This window comes from Chrysemys picta, chromosome 10 (assembly GCF_011386835.1).
Source record: "Chrysemys picta bellii isolate R12L10 chromosome 10, ASM1138683v2, whole genome shotgun sequence".
NCBI classification, from domain to species: Eukaryota; Metazoa; Chordata; order Testudines; family Emydidae; genus Chrysemys; species Chrysemys picta.
In genome coordinates this window covers 27,309,188-27,332,439 of record NC_088800.1, presented here as the reverse complement: position 1 = coordinate 27,332,439, position 23,252 = coordinate 27,309,188, and the positions used below count along the sequence as shown (strand labels likewise).

The 23,252-nt window shown below is 41.6% G+C and overlaps 1 protein-coding gene across 13 annotated transcripts in view; it reads right to left on the bottom strand.

Annotated features, from left to right (window-relative positions):
• MINDY2 (MINDY lysine 48 deubiquitinase 2) overlaps nucleotides 1-23,252 on the bottom strand; it is a 107,359-nt gene that overhangs the window by 41,790 nt on the left and 42,317 nt on the right. For all 13 annotated transcript variants that reach the window (XR_010590729.1, XR_010590730.1, XR_010590727.1 and 10 more), the window contains 2 exons: nucleotides 14,391-14,549; nucleotides 11,839-11,941 (listed from right to left, as the gene is read on the bottom strand). Coding sequence is in view for 7 of the 13 variants with exons in the window: in XM_065558272.1 (XP_065414344.1) it covers nucleotides 11,839-11,941; nucleotides 14,391-14,549 (262 nt within the window). In the remaining 6 variants the exon portion in view is untranslated. The remainder of the gene's footprint in view (nucleotides 1-11,838; nucleotides 11,942-14,390; nucleotides 14,550-23,252) is intronic.

Below are 23,252 nucleotides of genomic sequence, written 5' to 3'. Positions count from 1 at the left end.
AAGATCTCTATCAAGCATTCTTAAAACTACAATACCCACATGCTGAAGTGAAAAAACAGATTGACAGAGCCAGACGAGTACCCAGAAGTCACCTCCTACAAGACAGGCCCAACAAAGAAAATAAAAGAACACCACTAGCTGTCACCTTCGGCCCCCAACTAAAACCTCTCCAGCGCATCAAAGATCTACAACCTATCCTGAAAAAGGATCCCTCACTCTCACAGATCTTGGGAGACAGACCTGTCCTCACTTACAGACAACCCTCCAACCTGAAGCAAATACTCACCAGCAACCACACACCACACAAGAAAAACACTGACCCAGGAACCTATCCTTGCAATAAAGCCCGATGCAAACTCTGTCCACATATCTATTCAAGTGACATCATCATAGGACCTAATCACATCAGCCATGCCATCAGGGGTTCATTCACCCGCACATCTACCAATGTGATATATGCCATCATGTGCCAGCAATGACCCTCTGCCATGTACATTGGCCAAACCGGACAGTCTCTACGCAAAAGAATAAATGGACACAAATCTGACATCAGGAATCCTAACATTCAAAAACCAGTAGAACACTTTAACCTGCCCGGTCATGCAGTAACAGACTTGAGGGTGGCAATTTTGCAACAGAAAAGCTTCAAAAACTGCTGAACTTCAATTGATATGCAAACTAGATACAATCAATTTAGGCTTGAATAGAGACTGGGAATGGCTGAGCCATTACACACATTGAATCTATCTTCCCATTAAGTATTCTCACACTTCTTATCAAACTGTCTGTACTGGGCTATCTTGATTATCACTTCAAAAGTTTGTTCTCTTACTTAATTGGCCTCTCAGAGTTGGTAAGACAACTCCCACCTTTTCATGCTGTGTGTGTGTGTGTGTGTGTGTGTGTGTGTATATATATCCTCAATATATGTTCTATTCTATGCATCCGAAGAAGTGGGCTGTAGCCCACGAAAGCTTATGCTCAAACAAATTTGTTAGTCTCTACGGTGCCACAAGTACTCCTGTTCTTCTTCTTATGTAACTGTAGTTCTTTAAGATGATGTCATCAATGTGGACGCCACTGTGAGCGTACATGCACCTCATGTGTGAGATCAGAATCTTCTGAATAGCTGTGTGTTGTGGGGTCTTGCTTGCACCCTGTGCCTCTTCATGCTCCCATGCAAGGGCATAAAGGGAAACGTGGCCATGACCCTCCCTCAGCTCCCATGCAGCTCAAAGCACTTTTTGGCTAACAACGCCAAAAGCAGAGATGGGGAACAGGCTGGGGGATCCACACTGACTACAACATCTCCAAGAACTATAGTTACCATAGGGTAAGTAACCATATTTTCTTCTTCTAGTTTGAGTCAGTGTGGATCCCACTGTGATTGGCAAGCAGCATCCCCTTCAGGCTGATGGGAATGACTATCACCATACGCATTTGTCAAATGGATATTGGAGTACTGCTCTCTCAAATCTAACATCAGTTCTTGCAGACAAATCCAGCGCATAATGCTTTACAAACATGAGCAGATTACTCCACATAGTAGGCTTTGCAGATTTCAGGTATGGGAACATGTGAGAAACAAGCCAAAGATTTAGCTTGAGCTCATGTGGAGTGAGCTTGAAGGACGGGGGGGAAAGTACATCTGTCGACTGCTAGATGAATGAGATACGCTGAGTTATCCATTTTGACAGTTTCTATGACTACCTAGCTTGACCTTCAGAGCAGCCACTTGTAATTATGAACAAATGTTGGGACAGCATGAAAGATTTAGTCTTGTCAACAGTACTATAGAGTGTGACTGCTGGATAAGCACATATGAAGCCCTTGAGGAATTCTGATACAGTAAGATGAGAGAAGATGAAGAGCAACAGTATCAGAGGGTGGTATGCCAAAATTACCACAAGATAGACCTTGCTCAAGCTGGAAGTCAAGTCTAGAGCGCTTCAATTGCAGTATGTAGTCCAGGATCTTCGGTATCGAGGCCTGTTGGACCACCCATATGGAAAACCTCTTCCACTTAGAACGGTTTTTCTCATGGATAGGTTCCTGCTTAGAACCAAGATACCCTGGACAAGTGACAAGCAGCCCTTTTCCATGATACTCATCCAAGCAGTATTTAGGCAGTCAGTTGTAGTGACACTAGGTCTGGGTGAAGTAATTGTCCCTGTGATAACAGATCTGGGTGGAGTGGGATCTTGACTGGGGGGTTGTGCCAACAGATGTAGCAAGTCCATACCATAAGACAGAACTGTCTCAGCCATTACAAAGTTACGGGGATGAGCCTGAGATGGTCTCACTTGGCTTCAGTGGTCACTCTGGGGATCAGTGGGAAGGTGTAACAAAGCCTTTAACTCCACTACAAAAGAAAGGTGATTGGAGGGACTCTGGATTCATGGCCTCTGGAGCAAAGCCGGAGCACTTTGCATTATCTCTGGTGGCAAACAGGTCAATTACCCACGTCCTCCACAACAGGAAATTACTTGTGGTGAATTTCTACAGCAACCACTTGTGGTCAGTGACTAAATGCCTGCTCAGGAAACCCACTAGGTCATTGCTGGTTCCTGGCAGGTGCTGCACTACTGGGGGGATGTTGCATAGACAGCACCAATTCCACAACTTGATTGCTTCATTATACAACGGGGGATATGTAATACATTGCCAATGTGTTTTTGTTGATATTTGTGCTACGAAGTGCCATAGGACCAGGAGGATACCACTCACACTGGCCTGATGACCCTAAACTCCAGCACTTCCATGAAACCGCGTTATATCGAACTTGCTTTGATCCGCTGGAGTGTGCAGCCCTGCCCACCTGGAGCGCTGCTTTACCGCGTTATATCCAAATTCGTGTTATATCGGGGTAGAGGTGTACTACCATTGATTTGCTCAGCAGATGGTTCCCGGGGACTGACCTGAGCCAGGTGAAGTCTGGCAAGCAGCATCGCATATGTACATGTGGACACATGACCCAACAGTGTCAGCTAAGTCTACACTATCCTGGTCAGATTAGTGATCATCCCATTTACTAGGGATTGGATTGCAAGGAACCTATCCTGCGATATGTACGCTTGAGCTATTACCAAATTTATTCTGGCTCCTATAAATTCTAATGTTAGCATTGAAATCGGGGTGGTTTCTCTCAGTTGATCAAGAGGCCTAGCTGAACAAACAGGACTACTACATAGTCTCAGCAGAGTTTTTGGAAGCGGCAGAGAGATAGCCTTGCACGATTGGTCACAAAGATGCAAGCTGCCATCTGTCCCAGGAGCTTATTGTGTTTTGAGGTCTCCCCTGAATTGCCCGTACCAGACCTGACAAGATTACAAAGTGTCTAAGGGAACATAGGCTCTGGTTTCAATGAGTCCAAATATGCCCCTATAAACTGTATCATGTGTACAGGGATTAATGTGGACTTTTTTACATTCAGCTACAGACCCAACTCCTGGAACAGATCATGGGCCATCTGGGTGGAAGACAGAAGTGCTTCGTAGGAACGGCCCTTGAGTAGCTAGTCATCGAGGTACAGGAAGTCTAGGATCACTTCTTGTTGGTGTTAAGCAGCTACTACTGTCAGGACTTTTGAGAACACCCTTCAGGCTAAGGAAAGGCTGAAAGGAAGCACACATTATTAGAAATTATCCTGGCCTATAGTGAAGCATAGGTATTTCCTATGGGATGGGATTGTTATATGGAAATAGGCATCTTGTATATCAAGAGCTGAAAATCAATCCCCTTTCTCTAGTGAGGCAATTATAGCTGCCAGAGTCAACATCCTGAATTTTTGAGACTTTACTACCTTGTTTAGAAGTCTTAGATGTAAGTTCAGTCTCCATCCTCCATCGTCCCTTGGCAGAAGGAAATACTTTGAGTAAAATCTCTTGCCCTTTGTGAGGGGAAGGAACTGGCTCTACTGCTCCTAATCAAAGGAGAGAGTTCACTTCTTGTCTCAATAAAAGCTAACAAGAGGGGCCCTGAAGAGGGACAGGGACAAGGAAGGAGTAACGTAAAACGGATGGTTTAACCTGATGTTATGACCTCTATCATGCAGTGATCATAGAGGTCATAGTCTGTAGTGATCTGCCTCCAACCATGGTGGAGGTAGGCAAGCTGGTCTCCAAAGGAGGGAGGTAGGCTAATAGGCACAGCTGTAAATACAGGAGGCACAGGTGGATTTGAACCCTCAACCAACTCAAAACTGTTGCTTTAAAGATGGCTGGGTGCTCATGGAAGGTGGTTGTGCAACCCTCTTTCTCTGAAATTTGTCTTTGTGGGTGGTTCAGTGGCTCTATGGAATCTGGAAAACGGAATAGGATGTGATCTCTGGGTAGTCTGTGACCTACTCAATCTTTTCTTGTATGTAAATGTATATATGCCCTGAGATCACAAAGGAGCCCTGGAGTCCTTTAGGACTCATCCATGGCCTCCAAGAACAGTTTATGACTGTCAAAGGGGAGGTCTTCCACGCTGTTCTGTACTTCTCTCAAAATCGTGAAAGATGGAGCCATAATACCCTCTCATAACCACTGCCATGGAGAAGGACCTGGCAGCAGTGTCCACAGCAGTTCCGGCCACCAACTGTCTCTCTGCGATGGACTGGAATTGCACACTATGTTTTTTTGGCAGACGTTCAACAAAAGCCATGAATTCGTTATAATTTGTAAAATTATATTTGACCATCACTGCCTGATAATTCGCGATCCTGAACTGAAGGGTTGCTGATTAATAGATCTTTCACCCAAGGGGATCCAGCCTTTTCTGGTCTGTCTCATATGGTGGGGGGGGGGGGGAGAGAAGTCCTGCTTCCCTCCCTTGTTTACCGCATCCACCACTAGGGAGTTAGGTGGGGGAGGGGAGAACAAAAAGAATCCCTAGGGGAAACAAACACTTCTTATCCACCCATTTACACATGGGTAGAATAGTAGCAAGTGTCCGCCGAATCATCTTAGTGAGATCTAGGAGCACCTCATTGATTGCTAACACACATTTGAGGAGTGTTGCTGACTACAAGATATTCAACACTTTGTGCTATGAATCCTTGACCTCCTCAAGAGGAATATGAAGAGTGTCAGCTACCCTCTTTATGAAGTCTTTAAATTGCTGAAAATCATTGGCCCTGGGTGGTAGTGGAGGCATAACTGCCTCGTCCAGATGCAAGAATTGTCTCCTTATTCGCCCTAGCTTCCTGCTCCTCCAATGTACCCTCCTGGGTGGGAGCTGGTTGGGGAGGAGAGTGCTGTACAACTTTACCCTCGCTGAGATTTTGCCAGACCACTGGTACTTTGTTGTTGAGAAGCAGCTCAGGGCCTCAGAATGGCCATTGGGGAGCCCATACAGAAGTGGGAGTGGAATGCATGGTTTCACCACCCTTGATAAATGAGCCTTATCTTCCCTCTGACTTTCAGAGAATGGGATCCTGAATGGATGTGTGGAGATTCATGAACAGAAATAGAGGATACTGACTGGAAGTCTCCTTCATCCTCCTCTACCTGATCCAAAGGGGGAGTACCTGCAGGAAACAGTGGAGAATCTTACAGTACTGGAGGACAGTAGTCCAGAGATCAGGTTTCAGTACTAAGAGATACTCCGTACCCATCAAGAATGGAGACTCTGGTTCGTCCATCATTGAGAGGTCCCTAGTATAGCTGAATTCCTATGGTACAGAGTAGGGGGAACAGTACCCTGCGGTAGCGGAGACCATGGTCGCCAAAGCCAACAGTGGACATACCAAAGTAGACACCGATGGTATCTGTTGCTTGAGGGTGCTACAGGCATGGATACCGACGGTTGGGATGAACTCAACAGTGCCAATCCCAACTCTCTAAGCTTTCCCTCCTTGCTGGTAGAGGTTACCAAGGCCCTATCAGAACCATGTCTTTCCTTTGTGCTCTGGGATTTTATGGCCCCATCGGTACTAGAGGAGGAATCCTTCAACTCAGAAGGTAACAAGTAGAGATGTCAAGGCTTTGGAGACATAGATCTCACCAAGGAACTAGACCTTTTCAGAGCTGGCTCCTTAAAGTAAGAGTCCATGCTCCTCTTTTCAGAAACCTTCCCTGAAGGCTTCAAAAGGACTTTCTCAAGGGAAGCCTGAGGGGTGCTGGATCTGTCTGGAGACAGATGTATAGGTTGATTTACTGACCTGACTCAGAAGCTGGCTGAAGGGAACGTTCCATCATTAGCAGTCTGAGTTTAATCTCTCTATTTTTTCTTGCCCTGGACTTGAGGGCCAGACAGAAGTTGTACTTCTTGGAGACATGGGACTCCCCCAAGCAACAGACACAGATTGGCCATCTCCCACAACACTTCAGTAGTAATTCAGGTCTAGTCATTGTTTTTCCTGGAGGAATCTCTGGATTATGGATTGCTGGAGAACTAGTAATAAATATTATGACATTACAGATACCAAGAAAAAGAAATGTGAGAGGGGGAAAGAGCTTTTCTTTAGTTAGGTAGGCATTTGATCTAAATAGATGGTAATAAAGCGGACAATTTTAAATAGTGTGAATAAAAACTCTCTCAACAGTTCAAGCATCTAACCTTCCCAGGATCCCAGTTCACATCTCCATGTCCTGTAAGGAAGGCCTCAAACTAAAAAAGGAAAACAGGACTTGGCATTTCTGATATTAGTAAGATATGAATTAAATAAAAAAACATGCAGAGCCTGAAAAGTTTGTGTGTTTCTTTATGCACTAGGAAGATGCACAAAAAAGTATGCAACCAGTTTTTTGTGCCCCTCTCACCCTTCAAATCAGATTTAAAAATGTACTTTACATGTACTTAAAGCAATTTTCAAAGGGGGATAGCTCAGTGGTTTGAGTATTGGCCTGCTAAACCCAGGGTTGAGAGTTCAATCCTTGAGGGGGCCATTTAGGGATCTGGGGCAAAAATCTGTCTGGGGATTGGTCCTGCTTTGAGCAGGGGGTTGGACAAGATGACCTCCTGAGGTCCCTTCCAACCCTGATATTCTATGATTCTATGAAATGTGGCCAATCAAAAATAATTTTTACCAACACTGTCAGAGGCATTTCACTACCTGAGCCAGTTACCCACCTATTTTCAACTTTCTATTTCCAACAGTCTGGGCTATAAAGCTGTTCAATACAGATTGTAAAAAAGGGAGAAGTGATGTGTTCCCTTATGAGTATACTGAAAATTCAATCATACTAGAGCCTTCATATAGGATTATTCCATTTAACATTCCTGCACTTACTATAGTTCAGGCTCCTTAGAAGCAAACAAATACTTCAGGTTTTCAAAAAAGTTAAATGTAACAGTTTTACATCATCACAGGATTTCCCCCCCCCCCCCCGCCGCCCAAAAAAAAATTCACCTTTTTGGATGTTTTTCCATACCTGGTCCCTGTCCAAAAATGAACTTTTCTGAAAATGCCAGCCAAAATCTTCACTCGTTTTTTGGTTAGGTAAGAATGAAAAAAAAAGTTCATTTTTCAAACATCTAGCTCCAAAACAGCTGAGCTTTGAAGACTTGCCAATTTTGTACAGCTGACATTGCCTTTTTTAGATTGACCAGTACATATCAAAACTATATATCAGCACTGTAAATCTTCTTTGTATTCCACTATTACCTTTATTCTTGTAAATAATTCTGTAATTCTCTTAACATCATCATGGTACAGGACTATTATAAAGCTCCACAATCTGTTATTTGCAGGGCCGGCGCTTCCATTTAGGCGACCTAGGCGGTTGCCTAGGGCACCAGGATTGGGGGGGTGCATTTTGCCGCCCTTGGCGGCAATTTGGCGGTGGGGGGTCCTTCCACACTCCGGGTCTTCGGCGGCAATTCTGCGGCAGGTCCTTCACTCGCTCTGGGACCCGCCGCCGAAGTGCCCCGAAGACCAGGGGCGCGGAAGGACTCCCCCCGCGCCCGCCGCAGAATTACCAACGATGACGGGGAGCGCGGAAGGACCCCCGCCTAGGGAGCCAAAAACCCTGGCGCCACTCCTGGTTATTTGGCAGCCACTTCTAAATATGCACAAAAATTAGTTTCAAAATTTCATGACTCTGTAGAAAACCTAAAATGGTTGTATTTAATAATAAGGAAAATTACCACTGTCCCAACAATATTTCTTATACACTCATAAGCCATGCCATATTTATTCTAAATTTTGAATTTAAGCATTCATGTTGTGGTTCCGGATGGTGTCTGCCTATGCACGGAAGATGGTAACTAGCTGAAAGAATTCCAGGTAGAAGTGGATAGCACGGGGTATTTCCTCCCACAATGTAATGGGAGCTAAAGGGTAGCCCCTTTATTATATTTAGATAAGAATTTTATACTTGTTAAAACAAACTGGCTTATATAGTCATCAGTTTAGAGCAAATGCACATATTAGTTTGCAACTTTAAAGTTTTAAGTGGATCAAGGCCATTATTTGGGCCCTTAATTAGGCATTGCTGAGTGCACTGCCTAAATCACTTTTCAGTAGGAAATTTAGGCTCCTAAATCAACACTGAGGGCAGCAATGCCTAAATACCTTTAAAAATCTGAAGTTAAGTGTTTACCTAGTTGACCTATAGGATATTTTTTCCCAAGTACTATTATTTAGGAATAATACCAGGAATAAAACCTAAGTTTGTCACAATAGGGAACTGGAATAGGATTTGAGAGAGTCCCCAGGTGAAACCTGGACTGTGGGACTGCTGAGACCTCCAAACCTACCAGCTTGGATTGCCTCTCACATTGTGAGGCTGATGTCAAGCTACAAGCCTCTAACACAGAGGTTCTCAAACTGTAGTCCGCGGACCACCACTGGTCCGTGAGCTCCATTCAGGTGGTCCCCAGACAGTTCCCTCAAAGGTGCACACCTGGGTGGCCGCACATGAGAGAATGAAGGACTACCCACCTAATTAGTGGAGCCACGCAGATGTGGCTCCACTAATTAGGTGCCTGGACCCTGGAGAAGACGCACATGTAAGGTGAGGTGGTGGCCTTCGGGGGAATAAGGGGTAGGTGGGAGGCAGCAGTGGGGTGAGAAGAGGGGGTGGGGGAATTTGGAATGTGCAGAGCTGCGGTGGCCAGACAGAGGCGACTTTCCCCAGCTCCAGGGCTGCAGCTGCTGGGGAGAGACGGTCCTCCTTTCCAGGCTCAGCTCTGTGGCTGCTGTGGTGGGGGAGAGACCCTCCTCCTTCCCAACCCCAGTTTGGGGGCTGCTGCAGCAAAGGAGAGAGGGAGACCTCCCCCTCCGCTTCCCAGCCCCACCTCGGGGGCTGTCGCGGCAGGGGAGAGAGGGCATATCTATCTCATTAGAAAGGTAAGACTACTGATATTAAAATATGAGTTGTGTGCTTTTATTTGTAGAACAAAAAATGTTTATTATTACTTTTTTTAATGTAGTGCTTTTATCTAAAGTGCTTTACAATAGTTAGCTAACAGTACAAACAATATTTGGAAAGATTATTAAGTGGTCTGCTGAGACCCTCAGCAATTTTCAAATGGTCCACGGGGGGAAAAAAAGTTTGAGAACCACTGCTCTAACAGGTACTGCACTTACACAGGCATCCATAGGCAGGGACACACTCAACTGAGTTACATGAATGATCTCCCAGCCACTCATGAACCATCAATAGAGAGGCTCCAGCCAATTCCCCTCAGCTCCCCAGCCTTAGACCCCAGAACTGTACCATCTTGCACTGGTCAGATGCCTGACCAGTGCAAGTTCATATTTAGTTCACCATTTCTTCATAGGAAAGTGGATATGCACCAGCCTCTGTAATCGAAGCTGGGATTTCCTAAGCACTTCCACCAAAACACACTTTTAGGTAAAATTAAAAAAAAAACAGATTTATTAACTACAGAAAGATAGATTAAGTGATTTTAAGCAGAAGGCACAGAGATCAAAATTGGTTACTTAAGAAATAAAATAGTTAGAATTTAAACTGCATTTCTAACAGACTAAACAAGATTTGAATCAAGCAGTGTCTCACCCTAACAGATGATACAAGCAGGTTACAATTTCTCAATGCTCACAGACTGGACTACCTTCCAGCCTGAGACCACACTTCGCCAGTTCAAAATCTGTGTCTTCCAGATGTGCTTCCAGGTGTTGAGATGGGGGGTGCGAGAGAGAGGCCAAGTGATGTCACTGACTCTCTTTTTATACTTTCTTCTAGCTGCTAGAAAGATCCTTGCTGTGACGCGGGAATTGGGCAAGCAATCTCCACTGCTCTAAGGAGCCTCTGGTATAGTGGATTATTTTCTTGGCCCATTAATGCTGTGTGGGGCCTCCTTTGTTGTAACTGAAAGGCTGGCTGTGGGCATTCCCAACCTCACAACATATTTCAGTAACACATATAGCAATACTTAACTTCACAAACAATGATAGTACATACAATCCAACAGGATATTAAATGTTCAACAGATCAAGACTTGTTAAATGATACCTCACAAGGCATACTTTGTACAAAACACATCATAATCATATGATAGTGATGAATATTGGGGGTCCCTGGGTGTTACTTTAAGGTACAGAGTGTCACACCTATCCTCTAACACATTGCCTCAAGTAGAAAACATGATGGAACTGAAGAGGCTAGAGTGTTTGCAAAAGTCACAGCACCTTGTGGAACTAAACACTGGTCAGACTTGTTCTACACCCCTTCTGATACAGACACACATTTTCACAATGGCTTCAGTGGCATATTTAGAAATAGTATTGTAAAGACTACTAAATTAAAAATGAGTCTACCCATGAAATTTTGATTGAAGTTTAAATAGAAGTAGATCCAAAAGTATTAAAGTAAGGCTATCTGTAGAGGAATAAGAATAAAGTTTGGCACCAGTCCTGAAATTCCAAGAATAATCTTTAGCTCTTCAAACTCCTTATATATACTTGCAGTTGTATAGAAAACTGAGTATGTGGTGATACATACTTATTTTCAAAGCACAATGGATTTAAACATTGCTGTAACTGAAAAGTTGAATGCAAAATTCTAAGCTCCTGTGTTTTCTGTAGAACTATCACTGATGACACCCAGTACCGATTAGGCACTCTGCCTCTCACATTGCAACTAACATAATGAGCCACTAATAAGGCTTCCAAAAATTCATTCCTGCCTGATTCAACTATAGTCTATGGATCAAACTTTAGAACAAAAATGGATTTTAATATATTGTATTTTTTTGTGAAATACATTCTCACTCACATGTGCCTTTTTACTGGCACTATTTTTCATATCCCTTCACCAGTAAAGGAAAGCTCCCTTATTACGGAGTCCAAATGCACAAACCACAGAAAGAGAACAGCTGATACATTGCAAATCTCAACAATAATGTATAATAGATTTTCTTTATGTTTCCAATCTGAAATCTTGAGACCTACCATGTGTAGAAGTACTATATCTTTCTAATAGTGATTTTCCTCTTTCCAAATGATAAAGTTCCCATGTCTAGACATGATATGTGGAGACATAGCAGATCTGAAATCTGTCACTGACCCATGACTGAATGTTGCCCATGAGACCTCAGACTAATGAAATTCTGTAAGAAGAGAGATTTCTCCAGCTTTTTAAAATGTAAAAATAGCAGAGCTCAGAGGTTTGTAAAGCTTTGTAAATTCCACCCCCAGAGGGCAATCCCAGTGCAGATAGTTTAATGGGCAAAGATGAAGTTGAGGAGATTTAATGTGCATGATTAATGCAGTTTATCACATGGATGTCACCACCACGTGACAGACTACATATACAGTAAGCCAATATACAAAATGTATAATTAAAAACATTAAATAATTTTTAAAAATGTATAAACTGATACTGCACTTCATTAGTTCCAGTAATGAAAGAAGAAAAAAAAATTACCATGGCAGCATTCACCCACCTTCACTAACCAGCTCACTGTTGTCCGACTGTTTACAACAGATTATCTTCTCCACCAATTGATTGTAACTACAATTACCAACTGCCTTCACAATGTCAGCAATCTGAAAAAACAAATACCGGGTAATTCATTTATCTTTATGAAGAACAGAAAATCCATTGTTTGTTCCTGTGTGCCTACTGGAATTGTTCACAAGATAAAATACATCAAAAATAAATTGCCCACAAGAGGTTTTAGTCTTTTAGCTATACCACACTAAGGTCAATACATAGTCCTAGTTCAAGAAGCCTTAATCCAAGGATGTTGCACACATTTTGAGGAGAGTGCAAAATTCCATTTTAATTATGGAGCTAGGGTTTAAGTTTAATACTACACACTGCCCTCAATACACAGCAGAATATTCAATTATATCCGGGGGAGATCTGCATAAAGATCAGGGGTAGAACCAGTCTTAAGCAATACCTCAACTTTCAGTTATTTATTATTTTTTCAGTTATGTGTTATTGGCACATTCAGCTTCACTTAGTGCAGAATATGCTGCTTTTTTTAAAAAAAAAGATATATATATAATATATATAAATACATAATTTTTCCCCTCTCTTCCTTCCTTATTTCCTTTTTTCTGTATCATGCCTTCATACTTTCCAGAGCCATTGTTGCAGGCAGCCTGCAGACTCAGGCAGATGACACTGCATTAGTTGTATTTGGTACACATCTCGAAGACGCTCTGCAACTATGAGGGTTACAAACTTTATCTTTTAAATGTGAAGACTTTGATTTTTATGTGACCCACATGACACACATTCTGCAGAATCAATCAATACATGCCTACTTAAGCCACATTTCTTTGCTGATTTTTAGAATACATTATAATGTGCTGCAAATCACTTACATGCATGTTCTAGAGGATCCCAAAGAAAAGTTAAAAAAATTAGATGGCTTCATCTAGTATTCCTCCTTTTTAAAAAAAAAAATACTCAAACATTTAGCATACAAAAAATAATGCATTCCTATTTTTAGAAAGGCTATTACAAAGTTTTCACGATTTAAAAAAAAAAAAAAAAAAAACATGTCTGCCACAGTTGTCTCTGGGTGCTCATATAAATCTTGATCTATACAAAATCAGTTAAGTAACGCCAACTAAACTGAAAATGTAGATGTTAACTGTTACAAAAATATTTTCCATCCTCATTCCCTTAGAGAAATACCTGAGGGAACAGTTAGCTTTTTACATTAAAGAAATAATGTAAAAAGCTAAGGAAATTCTGGCTCTGTTAGATCAGCACAGGAAATAATTTCCAGAATTAAGGTTACTCCATTAAGACATCCCCTCCAACAAATCTCAAAATACTCAGCTCTATTAACTATTAGCATGTCAGCTGATTTAAGCCATATTGGAAGATCACAGAGTCAGATGCCCAAGTAGCTGGGAAAAAACTTGGTAAATACCACTTAAAATCTAAGTTCTTCAGACCATGGATCACTTCTTCATGTGTTTCTAAATCAGTGGGGCTTCAGTCATAGCTGGTGCCACAAGGGACTAACCTAATAATAAATATTAATATCAGTATGAAAGGCTTGGTTTGCACCTGGAAGCAAATAGGAAACCAGAAAAGTTTCCGAACACCAATATGTGCTTCTCCCTTGGCCAAAACTACAACATTCTACAACAACTATTGTTTCTCTTGTTCTCCAATGCTGTCACCCATAGAGTTCACAAAAGGTCTGGACTATAGATGAAGGGTGCACATCAGAGAGAGATGGGTTGCCGTCTATAGTGCTAAAATGAGATGAAAACATTTTCTCGCCATGAAAATTGCCAGGTGAAATTAAAAAAAAAAAAACACCTAGAAAAAAGCCTAGATGATTACAAGACAGAGTCACAAATCATTAGGAACACATCAATCATATAGACAGGCTACTCTAGCCATATAACTCCCCAGCCAAAGAGTATCACCTTCCTTTCTTAATTGGATGGCGCCTCAGCCAGCCCATCTTAAACAAAATTATATCACTTATTCTTACTTGGTTTTAATGCTCTCAGTTCTTGAAACAGAAGCTGCTAAAAGCAAGTAGGAATTTCAGGAAGGAGGGAAGTCACATCATGTTCACTAACTTCTTAGTGTCCAAATTCTTATATGAGCAATCAAGGTAAGAAATGAATACCACCCCTGGAAAGGGGAAAATAAAACTCAATACCCTATTTTGCACTATTTTGGACTTAAAATAGACTTGTCTAAAATCTGGAACTTTCTAACATTCAATCATTGCAAAGTTATAGTGCCTTAAAATGACCAGTATGATTCACACCACTCTTCAAGGTGAAATTTTAATCTTTCTGGGTGCAGACTCAAAAGAAAACATGATCAGCTCACTGTGACGCCTGTCTACACAACAAAAGAGACTATAAACCTTAGGTTAAAATTAAACAAGAATCTGAAAATTCTGATGTGCCATACACATCTTTGATGCTCTTCAAACATTCCCCCAGTAAAATGTAAAATAGTTCAGACAGGAAATAGATAACTCATCATATAAGCTATTTTGCTTACCTGAGGATCCACTAACCATCCATGGTACAAAGGGATATCAAGAAGGTCAAACACTATGCATTCAGGTGTGTATTCAAAAACTCGTACACCAGTGAACTTCACGTTCACATCCAGACCTGTCTGTAGCTTATGTAGGATAGCCATTGCATCACTCATATTCTGACAACAGAAAGAAAAATATAGATTAACCGAATGGACGGCACTAGAGAATTTTCTACACTTAGTAGCTACTCTTGTAAGATAATCATTTCATCCAATTCAGTGTTTTATATAAAACTTGCAAAAAGGCACATTAGGTAAACAATGGATTCAATACATTTTCTCATTAGTTACACAAGTATCACAACTTAAGATGCATCTTCAAATAAAAGAAAATATAAATTCACTTACAATTTTGTGTAACAAATAATCTACATGTACTAAACAGCACAATTTAAGTTCATTAAAACCTATTTATATATATTGAGGTAGTACGTCAGAGGTCCCAGTCCCATATGAAAGGCACTGTACAAACAATATAACAAAGACAGCTCCTGCCCTGAAGACTTAAAGTAAACAGTTTATATATTTTTAAATAAGATCAGTTTTCCTACTTTCCATCCCTGACTTCAATTTATTGATTTGAAGGAAGGGAAAGTAGCAATGCACAGAAGAGTCTGGAATAGCATTTGAGGCATAAGTTTGTTATAATGCCCACATCCGCAATGGCTGAAGACTCTGGTTCCATGTTACACAAACAAAGGAGCTGTATTATGGAACTCGAATGGATGAGTGGGACATGCAGAGAGATGCTGCTGACGGTGATAAACTCATAGACTCATAGACTTTAAGGTCAGAAGGGACCATTATGATCATCTGGTCTGACCCCCTGCATTTTAATAAAAGTTATTAAACCGTGTTAATAGCCGCAATATGACAGTAACTTTCCCCAATCTTCCAGAGCAGCTCTGCAGATTGCCATTTGCAGTTCCCTCACTCAGTTCTGTCTGACTTCATGCTGCATGTCACTCCTGCCTCCAAAGTTCAAAAAAAAGGGTGCTTTGAGTAATTCCTCTTTTCTCTCTCCACACCCAACAGCCCCAAGCCAGATATTTGGGAAAAAGGTGGTTGCAGGAATGTCGTCTTTTTCCATGGACAAAGTCCCATACTTCTGGGGATGTTCTTCTGAGTCCTAACCCCGATGTGAGGGCAACACCACTGCTTTCAAACAATGAATGGAGACAAGGGCCAGAAAGATAAAATGAACCAGAACTATAAGGAATGACTTGGAATCATGGAATCATAGACTATTAGGGTTGGAAGGGACCTCAGGAGGTCATCTAGTCCCACCCCCTGCTCAAAGCAGGACCAATCCCCAACTAAATCATTCCAGCCAGGGCTTCATCAAGCCTGACCTTAAAAACCTTTAAGAAAGGAGATTCCACCACCTCCCTAAGTAACCCATTCCAGTGCTTCACCACCCTCCTAGTGAAAAAGTTTTTCCTAATATCCAACCTAAACCTCCCCCACTGCAACTTGAGACCATTACTCCTTGTTCTGTCATTGCTACCACTGAGAACAGTCTAGATCCATCCACTTTGGAACCCCCTTTCAGGTAGTTGAAAGCAGCTATCAAATCCCCCCTCATTCTTCTCTTCTGCAGACTAAACAATCCCAGTTCCCTCAGCCTCTCCTCATAAGTCAGGTGCTCCGGCCCTCTAATCATTTTTGTTGCCCTCCATTGGGCTCGTTCCAATTTTTCCACATCCTTCTTGTAGTGTGGGGCCCAAAACTGGACACAGTACTCCAGATGAGGCCTCACCAATGCCGAATAGAGGGGAATGATCACGTCCCTTGATCTGCTGGCAATGCCCCTATTTATACAGCCCAAAATGCCATTAGCCTTCTTGGCAACAAGAGCACACTGTCGATTCATATCCAGCTTCTCGTCCACTGTAACCCTTAGGTCCTTTTCTGCAGAACTGCTGCCTAGCCACTCGGTCCCTAGCCTGTAGCAGTGCATGGGATTCTTCCATCCTAAGTGCAGGACTCTGCACTTGTCCTTGTTGAACCTCATCAGATTTCTTTTGGCCCAATCCTCTAATTTTTGTCTAGGTCCCTCTGTATCCTCTCTCTACCCTCCAGCGTATCGACTCCTCCCAGTCTAGTGTCATCTGCAAACTTGCTGAGGGTGCAGTCCACGCCATCCTCCAGATCATTAATGAAGGTATTGAACCAAACCGGCCCCAGGACCAACCCTTGGGGCACTCTGCTTGATACCAGCTGCCAACTAGACATGGAGCCATTGATCACTACCCGTTGATCCCGACGATCTACCCAGCTTTCTATCCACCTTATAGTCCATTCATCCAGCCCACACTTCTTTAACTTGCCGGCAAAAATACTGTGGGAGACCATATCAAAAGCTTTGCTTTGCTAAAGTCAAGGAATAACACGTCCACTGCTTTCCCCTCATCCACAAAGCCAGTTATCTCATCATAGAAGGCAATTAGGTTAGTCAGGCATAACTTGCCCTTGGTGAATCCATGCTGACTGTTCCTGATCACTTTCCTCTCCTTTAAGTGCATCAGAATTGATTCCTTGAGGACCTGCTCCATGATTTTTCTAGGGACTGAGGTCTTTTAAAATCTCAAATAGTTTTGATAAACTGTAATTATTAAAGTAATGTTGAGAAGTGAAAATTGACCACTAATCTAAACGGCAAAAACAGCAGTTGAAAGTGCTTGATATCAACAAGAGACAAGATTAGAGAATTAAACAGTAAGTCAGCCTTACAGAATTCTATTTGTTCACTAACTCAGAATGAGGTTTTAGTTTGTTGTCCCCCAAATTTAGTTGAATAAAAACAACTTGGAATGAGGCTTTAGTTGTTAAAATAGATGAATAATATATTAAGATAACCATCACTTCTGTAGAAGGTTCACCCTAGGCACTAAACAAATGAAAAAAACCACTTCATATTAACGTAGTAAATTCCTGCAACATTCCAAACATACCTTTCAAATGCTAGTTGTTTCAGCTGTAGGAAACATGGCATGGAGATAACTCTTATTAAGGTGACATGTCCTACCTAGTTCTAGAGGAATCTGGCTTTGAACTGAGCTGTGAGCCTTTCACCATGGGAAAAAACAAAAACAAAAAACCCCACATACAAAGCACACAGAGATTTTTCACTAAGCTTTGATGAGTGCTCATAAGGAAGAATAATAGCTGAAGCTATCTAAGTGAATATCTCCTAGGGAAAGGATATAAAGTAGGGCTGTCAAGCGATTAAAAAAATTACTCGCAATTAATCGTGCGATTAAAAAAATTAATCATGATTAATCACGCCGTTAAACAATAGAATATCATTTATTTTAAATATTTTGTGTGTTTACTACATCTTCAAATATATTAATTTCAATTACAACACAATACAAAGTGTACAGTGCTCACTTCATATTTTTATTACAAATATTTGCACTGTAAAAAAACCTAAAAAATTGTATTTTTCAATTCACCTCATACAAGTACTGTAGTGCAATTTCTATCATGAAAGTTGAACTTACAAATGTTGAATTATGTACAAAAAACTGTATTCAAAAATAAAACAATGGAACTTTAGAGGCTACAAGTCCACTCAATCCTACTTCAGCCAATCACTCAAACAAAGGTTGATTACAATTTGCAGGAGATAATATGCCTGCTTCTTGTTTACAATGTCACCTGAAAGTGAGAACAGATGTTCACATGGCACTGTTGTAGCTGGCGTTGCAAGATATTTATGTCCCTTTATGCTTCAACCACCATTCCAGAGGACATGCTTCCATGCTGATGATGGGTTCTGCTGAATAACGATCCAAAGCAGTGAGGACTGCTTTTTTTCCCCTCCTCCTCTGGTTTGGGTTCTGCAGTTTCCACTTCAGAGTGTTGCTCTTAAGACTTATGAAAGCATGCTCCATACCTCGTCCCTCTCAGATTTTGGACGGCCCTTCAGAGTCTTAAACCTTGGGTCAAGTGCTGTAGCTGTTTTTAGAAATCTCACCTTCTTTGCATTTTGTCAAATCTGCTGTGAAAGTGTTCTTAAAACGAACATGTGCTGGGTCATCATCTGAGACGGCTATAACATGAAATATATATAGAATGCAGGTAAAACAGAGCAGGAGACATACAATTCTCCCCCCAAGTAGTACAGTCACAAATTTAACGCATTTTTTTTTAAACAAGCATCAGCTCTGTTTTGTTTTAGAGTGCAGTTATGCAACCAAAAAAAAAAAATCCGTATTTGTCAGTTACATTTTCACGATAAAGAGATTGCACTTCAGTACTTGTATGAAGTGAATTGAAAAATATTATTTCTTTTATCATTTTTACAGTGCATATATTTGTAATCAAAAATAATATAAAGTGAGCACTGTGCACTTTGTATTTTGTGTTGTAATTGAAATAACTATTGAAAAGGTAGAAAAACATCCAAAAATATGTAATAAATTTAAATTGGTATTCTAGTGCTATAAGTGAGATTAATTTTTTTAATCGCGATTAATCTTTTTGAGTTAATCGCGTGAGTTAACTGCGATTAATTGACAGCCCTAATATAAAGTAATAAGAGGAGGCACCCAAGATCAATGCCTTGTGAGACCTTCACACAGTTTTGCAGGATCATTCACCAAAACAGATGAAGGTATGACCTGAGAAGCAAGAGGAGAAAAAGGAGAGGGCAGTATCGTCCATCAAGTGAGACCAGGATTTTGAGGAGAGTATTACTGCAGTGTCAATAGTTGCAAAGGGCTCAAGGAGGCCATGAGAAATGGCTATCAAGACATCACTAAAAACTTTAAGAACGATTTCAGAGGACTGGAATGGATGGAAAATTGATTAAAATGGGGATTCAGGATGGAGATGGTGGAGGGAAGGAATCAGAAGACCAGTCCCACTTCTGTTAAGGTGGCTGGAGGCAGAAAAGATGGGAATGGAGAAAAAGAAGGGTTAGATACACTGGAGGTTAGGGAGAGTAAGCAGAAGAGTAAATGGAGTCAAGGGTAAGAGAACATGGAGTTAATGAAAGCAGTTGGAGAGGAATGAAGGGAAAGGAAGATAGTGAGAAGAGGAAAGAATGGAGAAAATGACGAATGGGCTATGTGGTGAGCATCATGGAGAAATATGTGGCAGACAATGATTAGTGAGCCAATTAGGTTAATAAGACAATGAAATGGGTACGCCATGAAATGACCTGAACAAATGAAAAGCAATCTACTAAATGGCAGTGAATTCCCAGAAAACTGGAATGATTAAACAAGAGAGTAACCAATAGATTTCTAATGTTAGTAGTTAATTTTTAAGCAAGTTAATGAATCAATAAAAAGATAAGACAGGGCTTGAGTCTGTGTGTTAAGATATAGTAACAAAGAAATTAAAAAAATCAGTGTATATGCACACAGTCTAACTTCTCTCCTCGTAACTCAGTCAATTCAAAATGTGTTTTCATTGAACTTCCTAATGATATATTTGTGCCAATTTTTGAGTTTCTACCCCCAACCTCTAAGATACTAGGGAACTATCATTCAAAAAGCATCCGAAGAAGTGGGCTGTAGTCCACGAAAGCTTATGCTCTAATAAATTTGTTAGTCTCTAAGGTGCCACAAGTCCTCCTGTTCTTCTTTTTGCGGATACAGACTAACACGGCTGCTATTCTGAAATCATTCAAAAAGGCTTTTATTTATTTATTTATTTATTTTTGGCAAGAGTAGGGTTACCATACGTCCGTTTTTTCCCGGACATGTCCGGCTTTTCGGCAATCAAACCCCCGTCCGGGGGGAATTGCCAAAAAGCCAAACATGTCCGGGAAAAATACCTTCCGGGCACTTCCCCTCCCGCGGCTGCTCTGCTCCTCCCCTCTCAGACTTCGGCTCTGTTTAAGAGCCAAGCTGCCCAAGCCAGCGCTACCGGCTTCAGGCAGCCCCCCTTGCCTCCGGACCCCGTGCCGCCGGCCTGGCACTTCTCCTCCCCGGCTCCAGCTGCTCTGCTCCGGCGGCGCAGGGTCCGGAGGCAACAGGGGCTGCCCGAAGCCGGTAGCGCTGGCTCGGGCAGCTTGGCTCTTAAACAGAGCCGAAGTCCGAGTCCGGGGAGGAGCAGAGCAGCTGGAGCCGGGGAGGAGAAGTGCCCGGCTGGGGGCGCAGGGTCCGGAGGCATAGAGGCTGCCCGAAGCCCGAGTGCTACCGGCTTCATGGTTTGCCGGGCAGCCTCCAGACCCTGCGCCCCCGGCTGGGCGCTTCCCCTCCCGGGCTCCAGCTGCGCTGGGGAAGCCCCGGCCGGGGGCGCAGGGTCTGGAGGCTGCCCGGCAAACCGTAAAGCCGGTAGCGCTCGGGCAGCCCTTTTCGCGTGGCTGGGAGAGAGGAGGGGGAGTTAGGGCGGGGACTTTGGGGAAGGGGCGGGGAAAGGGCGGAGTTGGGGCAGGGCCGGGGTGAGAAAGGGGCGGGGCCGGGTGGGAAAGGGGCGGGGCTAGGGCCCGTGGAGTGTCCTCTTTTTTTATTTTTTAAATATGGTAACCCTAGGCAAGAGTGTCATTTCCTCCCTACCCACCACACAGTCTCTCTTCCCACTTAAAATCAACTGAACTATTTTTACTCAGACCTCTAGAGGAGACCAAACCTGGAAAGTTTCATCCCAAAATGTAAAAGTTTGCAAAGTTATAACAGTTGAAAAGGGCTTTTTAAAATGGCAATGCTCACTTTAACCATAGGTATATGCTCCACTTGTATCATATTTGTTTCTACAACCTACGATGTAATATCTAGTAGCACTATCTGCATGATGAGTCCATAAAATATTTTTTATTAAACCATAATTACAAAATGTAAATTACAGATTAAAACATGCACTGAAGTAATGCAAGTTTGCTAGCATATATAGGCCAGAAAAGTTGGCCACAAAGTTAGCTTCATCATTAAATCCTTTATCACTGAATTGAATTTAAGCATGGCTGTGCTGCTGGTCGAAAAGAAAAGGTTATTAGAACACACATCAGCATGATGTTATACAAAAATTCTAACTCAAGTATATGGAATCATTATGGATAACAAAATTAGTTTATGTGTAAAAGAAAACTGTACTAGTTGATATGCGTGGGTAAGATTGTACAAAGTGCTGTAAAGTATTCTATCATATTTAAGAAACAATATGGTAATACATACACACAAGAAAACCAAGTTTCATCTCAATCTTTAACTCTGGCATTTAGTGACTTGAGAGTTTAAGCAACTAATGGCCCATTACATTTTTCCATATAATTATTACTGCTTTGAGGGTAGAAAAGTATTTTATACCTAAACTGATTAATTTCAATGACAATTTTGAGACTCTGATTTAAGTATAATAATGATATCATGAATTTTTCATTTCTGCTAATTTCGGTTAAACTGGATACCCTCTGTTAAAACAACAACATCATGTAAAATGTACTACAGTATTTGAAACCAAATTATTTCTTCATTATCTAAATGGATTACGTTTTCACTTATATAAATTTAAACTAACAGTGTCTAATTTATTTCAAAAAGCACATTAAAAACTCTACTCATGTAGGACTCTTTGCTTTGGAATCTGGCATCAGTGGAGACTGACCCACCATTCATGACTTAAGTTGTATGAAAAGTAACTTCATGAAGCTAGGAACTGAGCCTAAGGCTCCATATCGCTTTTACTGATGTTCAAGCCAGGGCCTTATGCAGGCTATCAATTAAATATATTACTCCTGGGGGAATTCTGCACCAAAAAATTAAATGTTCTGCAAAATTCTGCATATTTTGTCAAAACAACATCACCACCCCAGTTTCAAATTATTTTGGTAATTTATTTTAAAATATCTGTCAACAAGTATGTTTGTAACAATACAGATAACAAATGAGATGCAGGAAATGTTTTTTGAGAAATAGATTCCTTACTAGGCATATTAATACATAACTTGAGTAATAAAACTACAATACAGAAATGTATTTCCCACACCCCTCAGAAACAGTGCAAAGGCTTGAGGGAGTCGGGGTAATGAAGGAGCTGAGGGAGAGGAAAGTAATTGTTGGGAAGGAGCCTGGGAGTGAAACTGGATGGTTGCTGGGTGTAGTTGGGAGAGGAATGGAACAGGGGTTTTGGTGGGCAGGGGGATAAATTATTAGGGCAAATTGTCTGGTGGGGTTTTTTGCCTTTCTTGCAGTATCCTGAAAGTCCAGTTTTATGATAATAAGGAGAAAGGACAGGAATTAAAAAGTGGAAAGGTTATAAGTGGAGTAATTTCATCACAAGCTGTGTTCAGTATTGCCATGAAGTTCAAACTGGCCAGCTCCCAGAGGTAAACATGAGTAAAATCCATCCCTGTGTCTGTTTCTTTCTCTTGCATGCGCACACTGCAGTAGAATCAAGGTAGTACCCAAATTAAGGTCGTCTGTATCTTCTAACTTTAAAGTGCTTGATTCTACAACCTTAAACAAAATGTTTCCATCAACATATGATTTCTCTCACACACAATTTCTATTTATTTTTTAAAAGTAAGACCAAGTTCTGCTGTGGACAACTGTAGTTGTGAAGTGTTAGGCAACCTTAATATTGGGATGTTACCTCTATAATGTGGTCCACTACAAAAAAAGTTTGAGAACTCCTGGTTTAAGTTTATAACCGATACATGAGAGCCCAAATTTTGGGTCCCCAGCTTGTGAGGGATCCTGCCTGAAAGATGCTGTCAAGCAGTTGGGGAAAGACTTATTGGGAGGAGTTGATAGGTTGCTGTAGGAAGACAACAGGCATGTGTAAAATATCGTAATGGGTTTCCCCTCATCCACTGGCTGCACTGCAAGTAGGTGTGATTTTGAGAGAGACTATTGAGAAACAGAA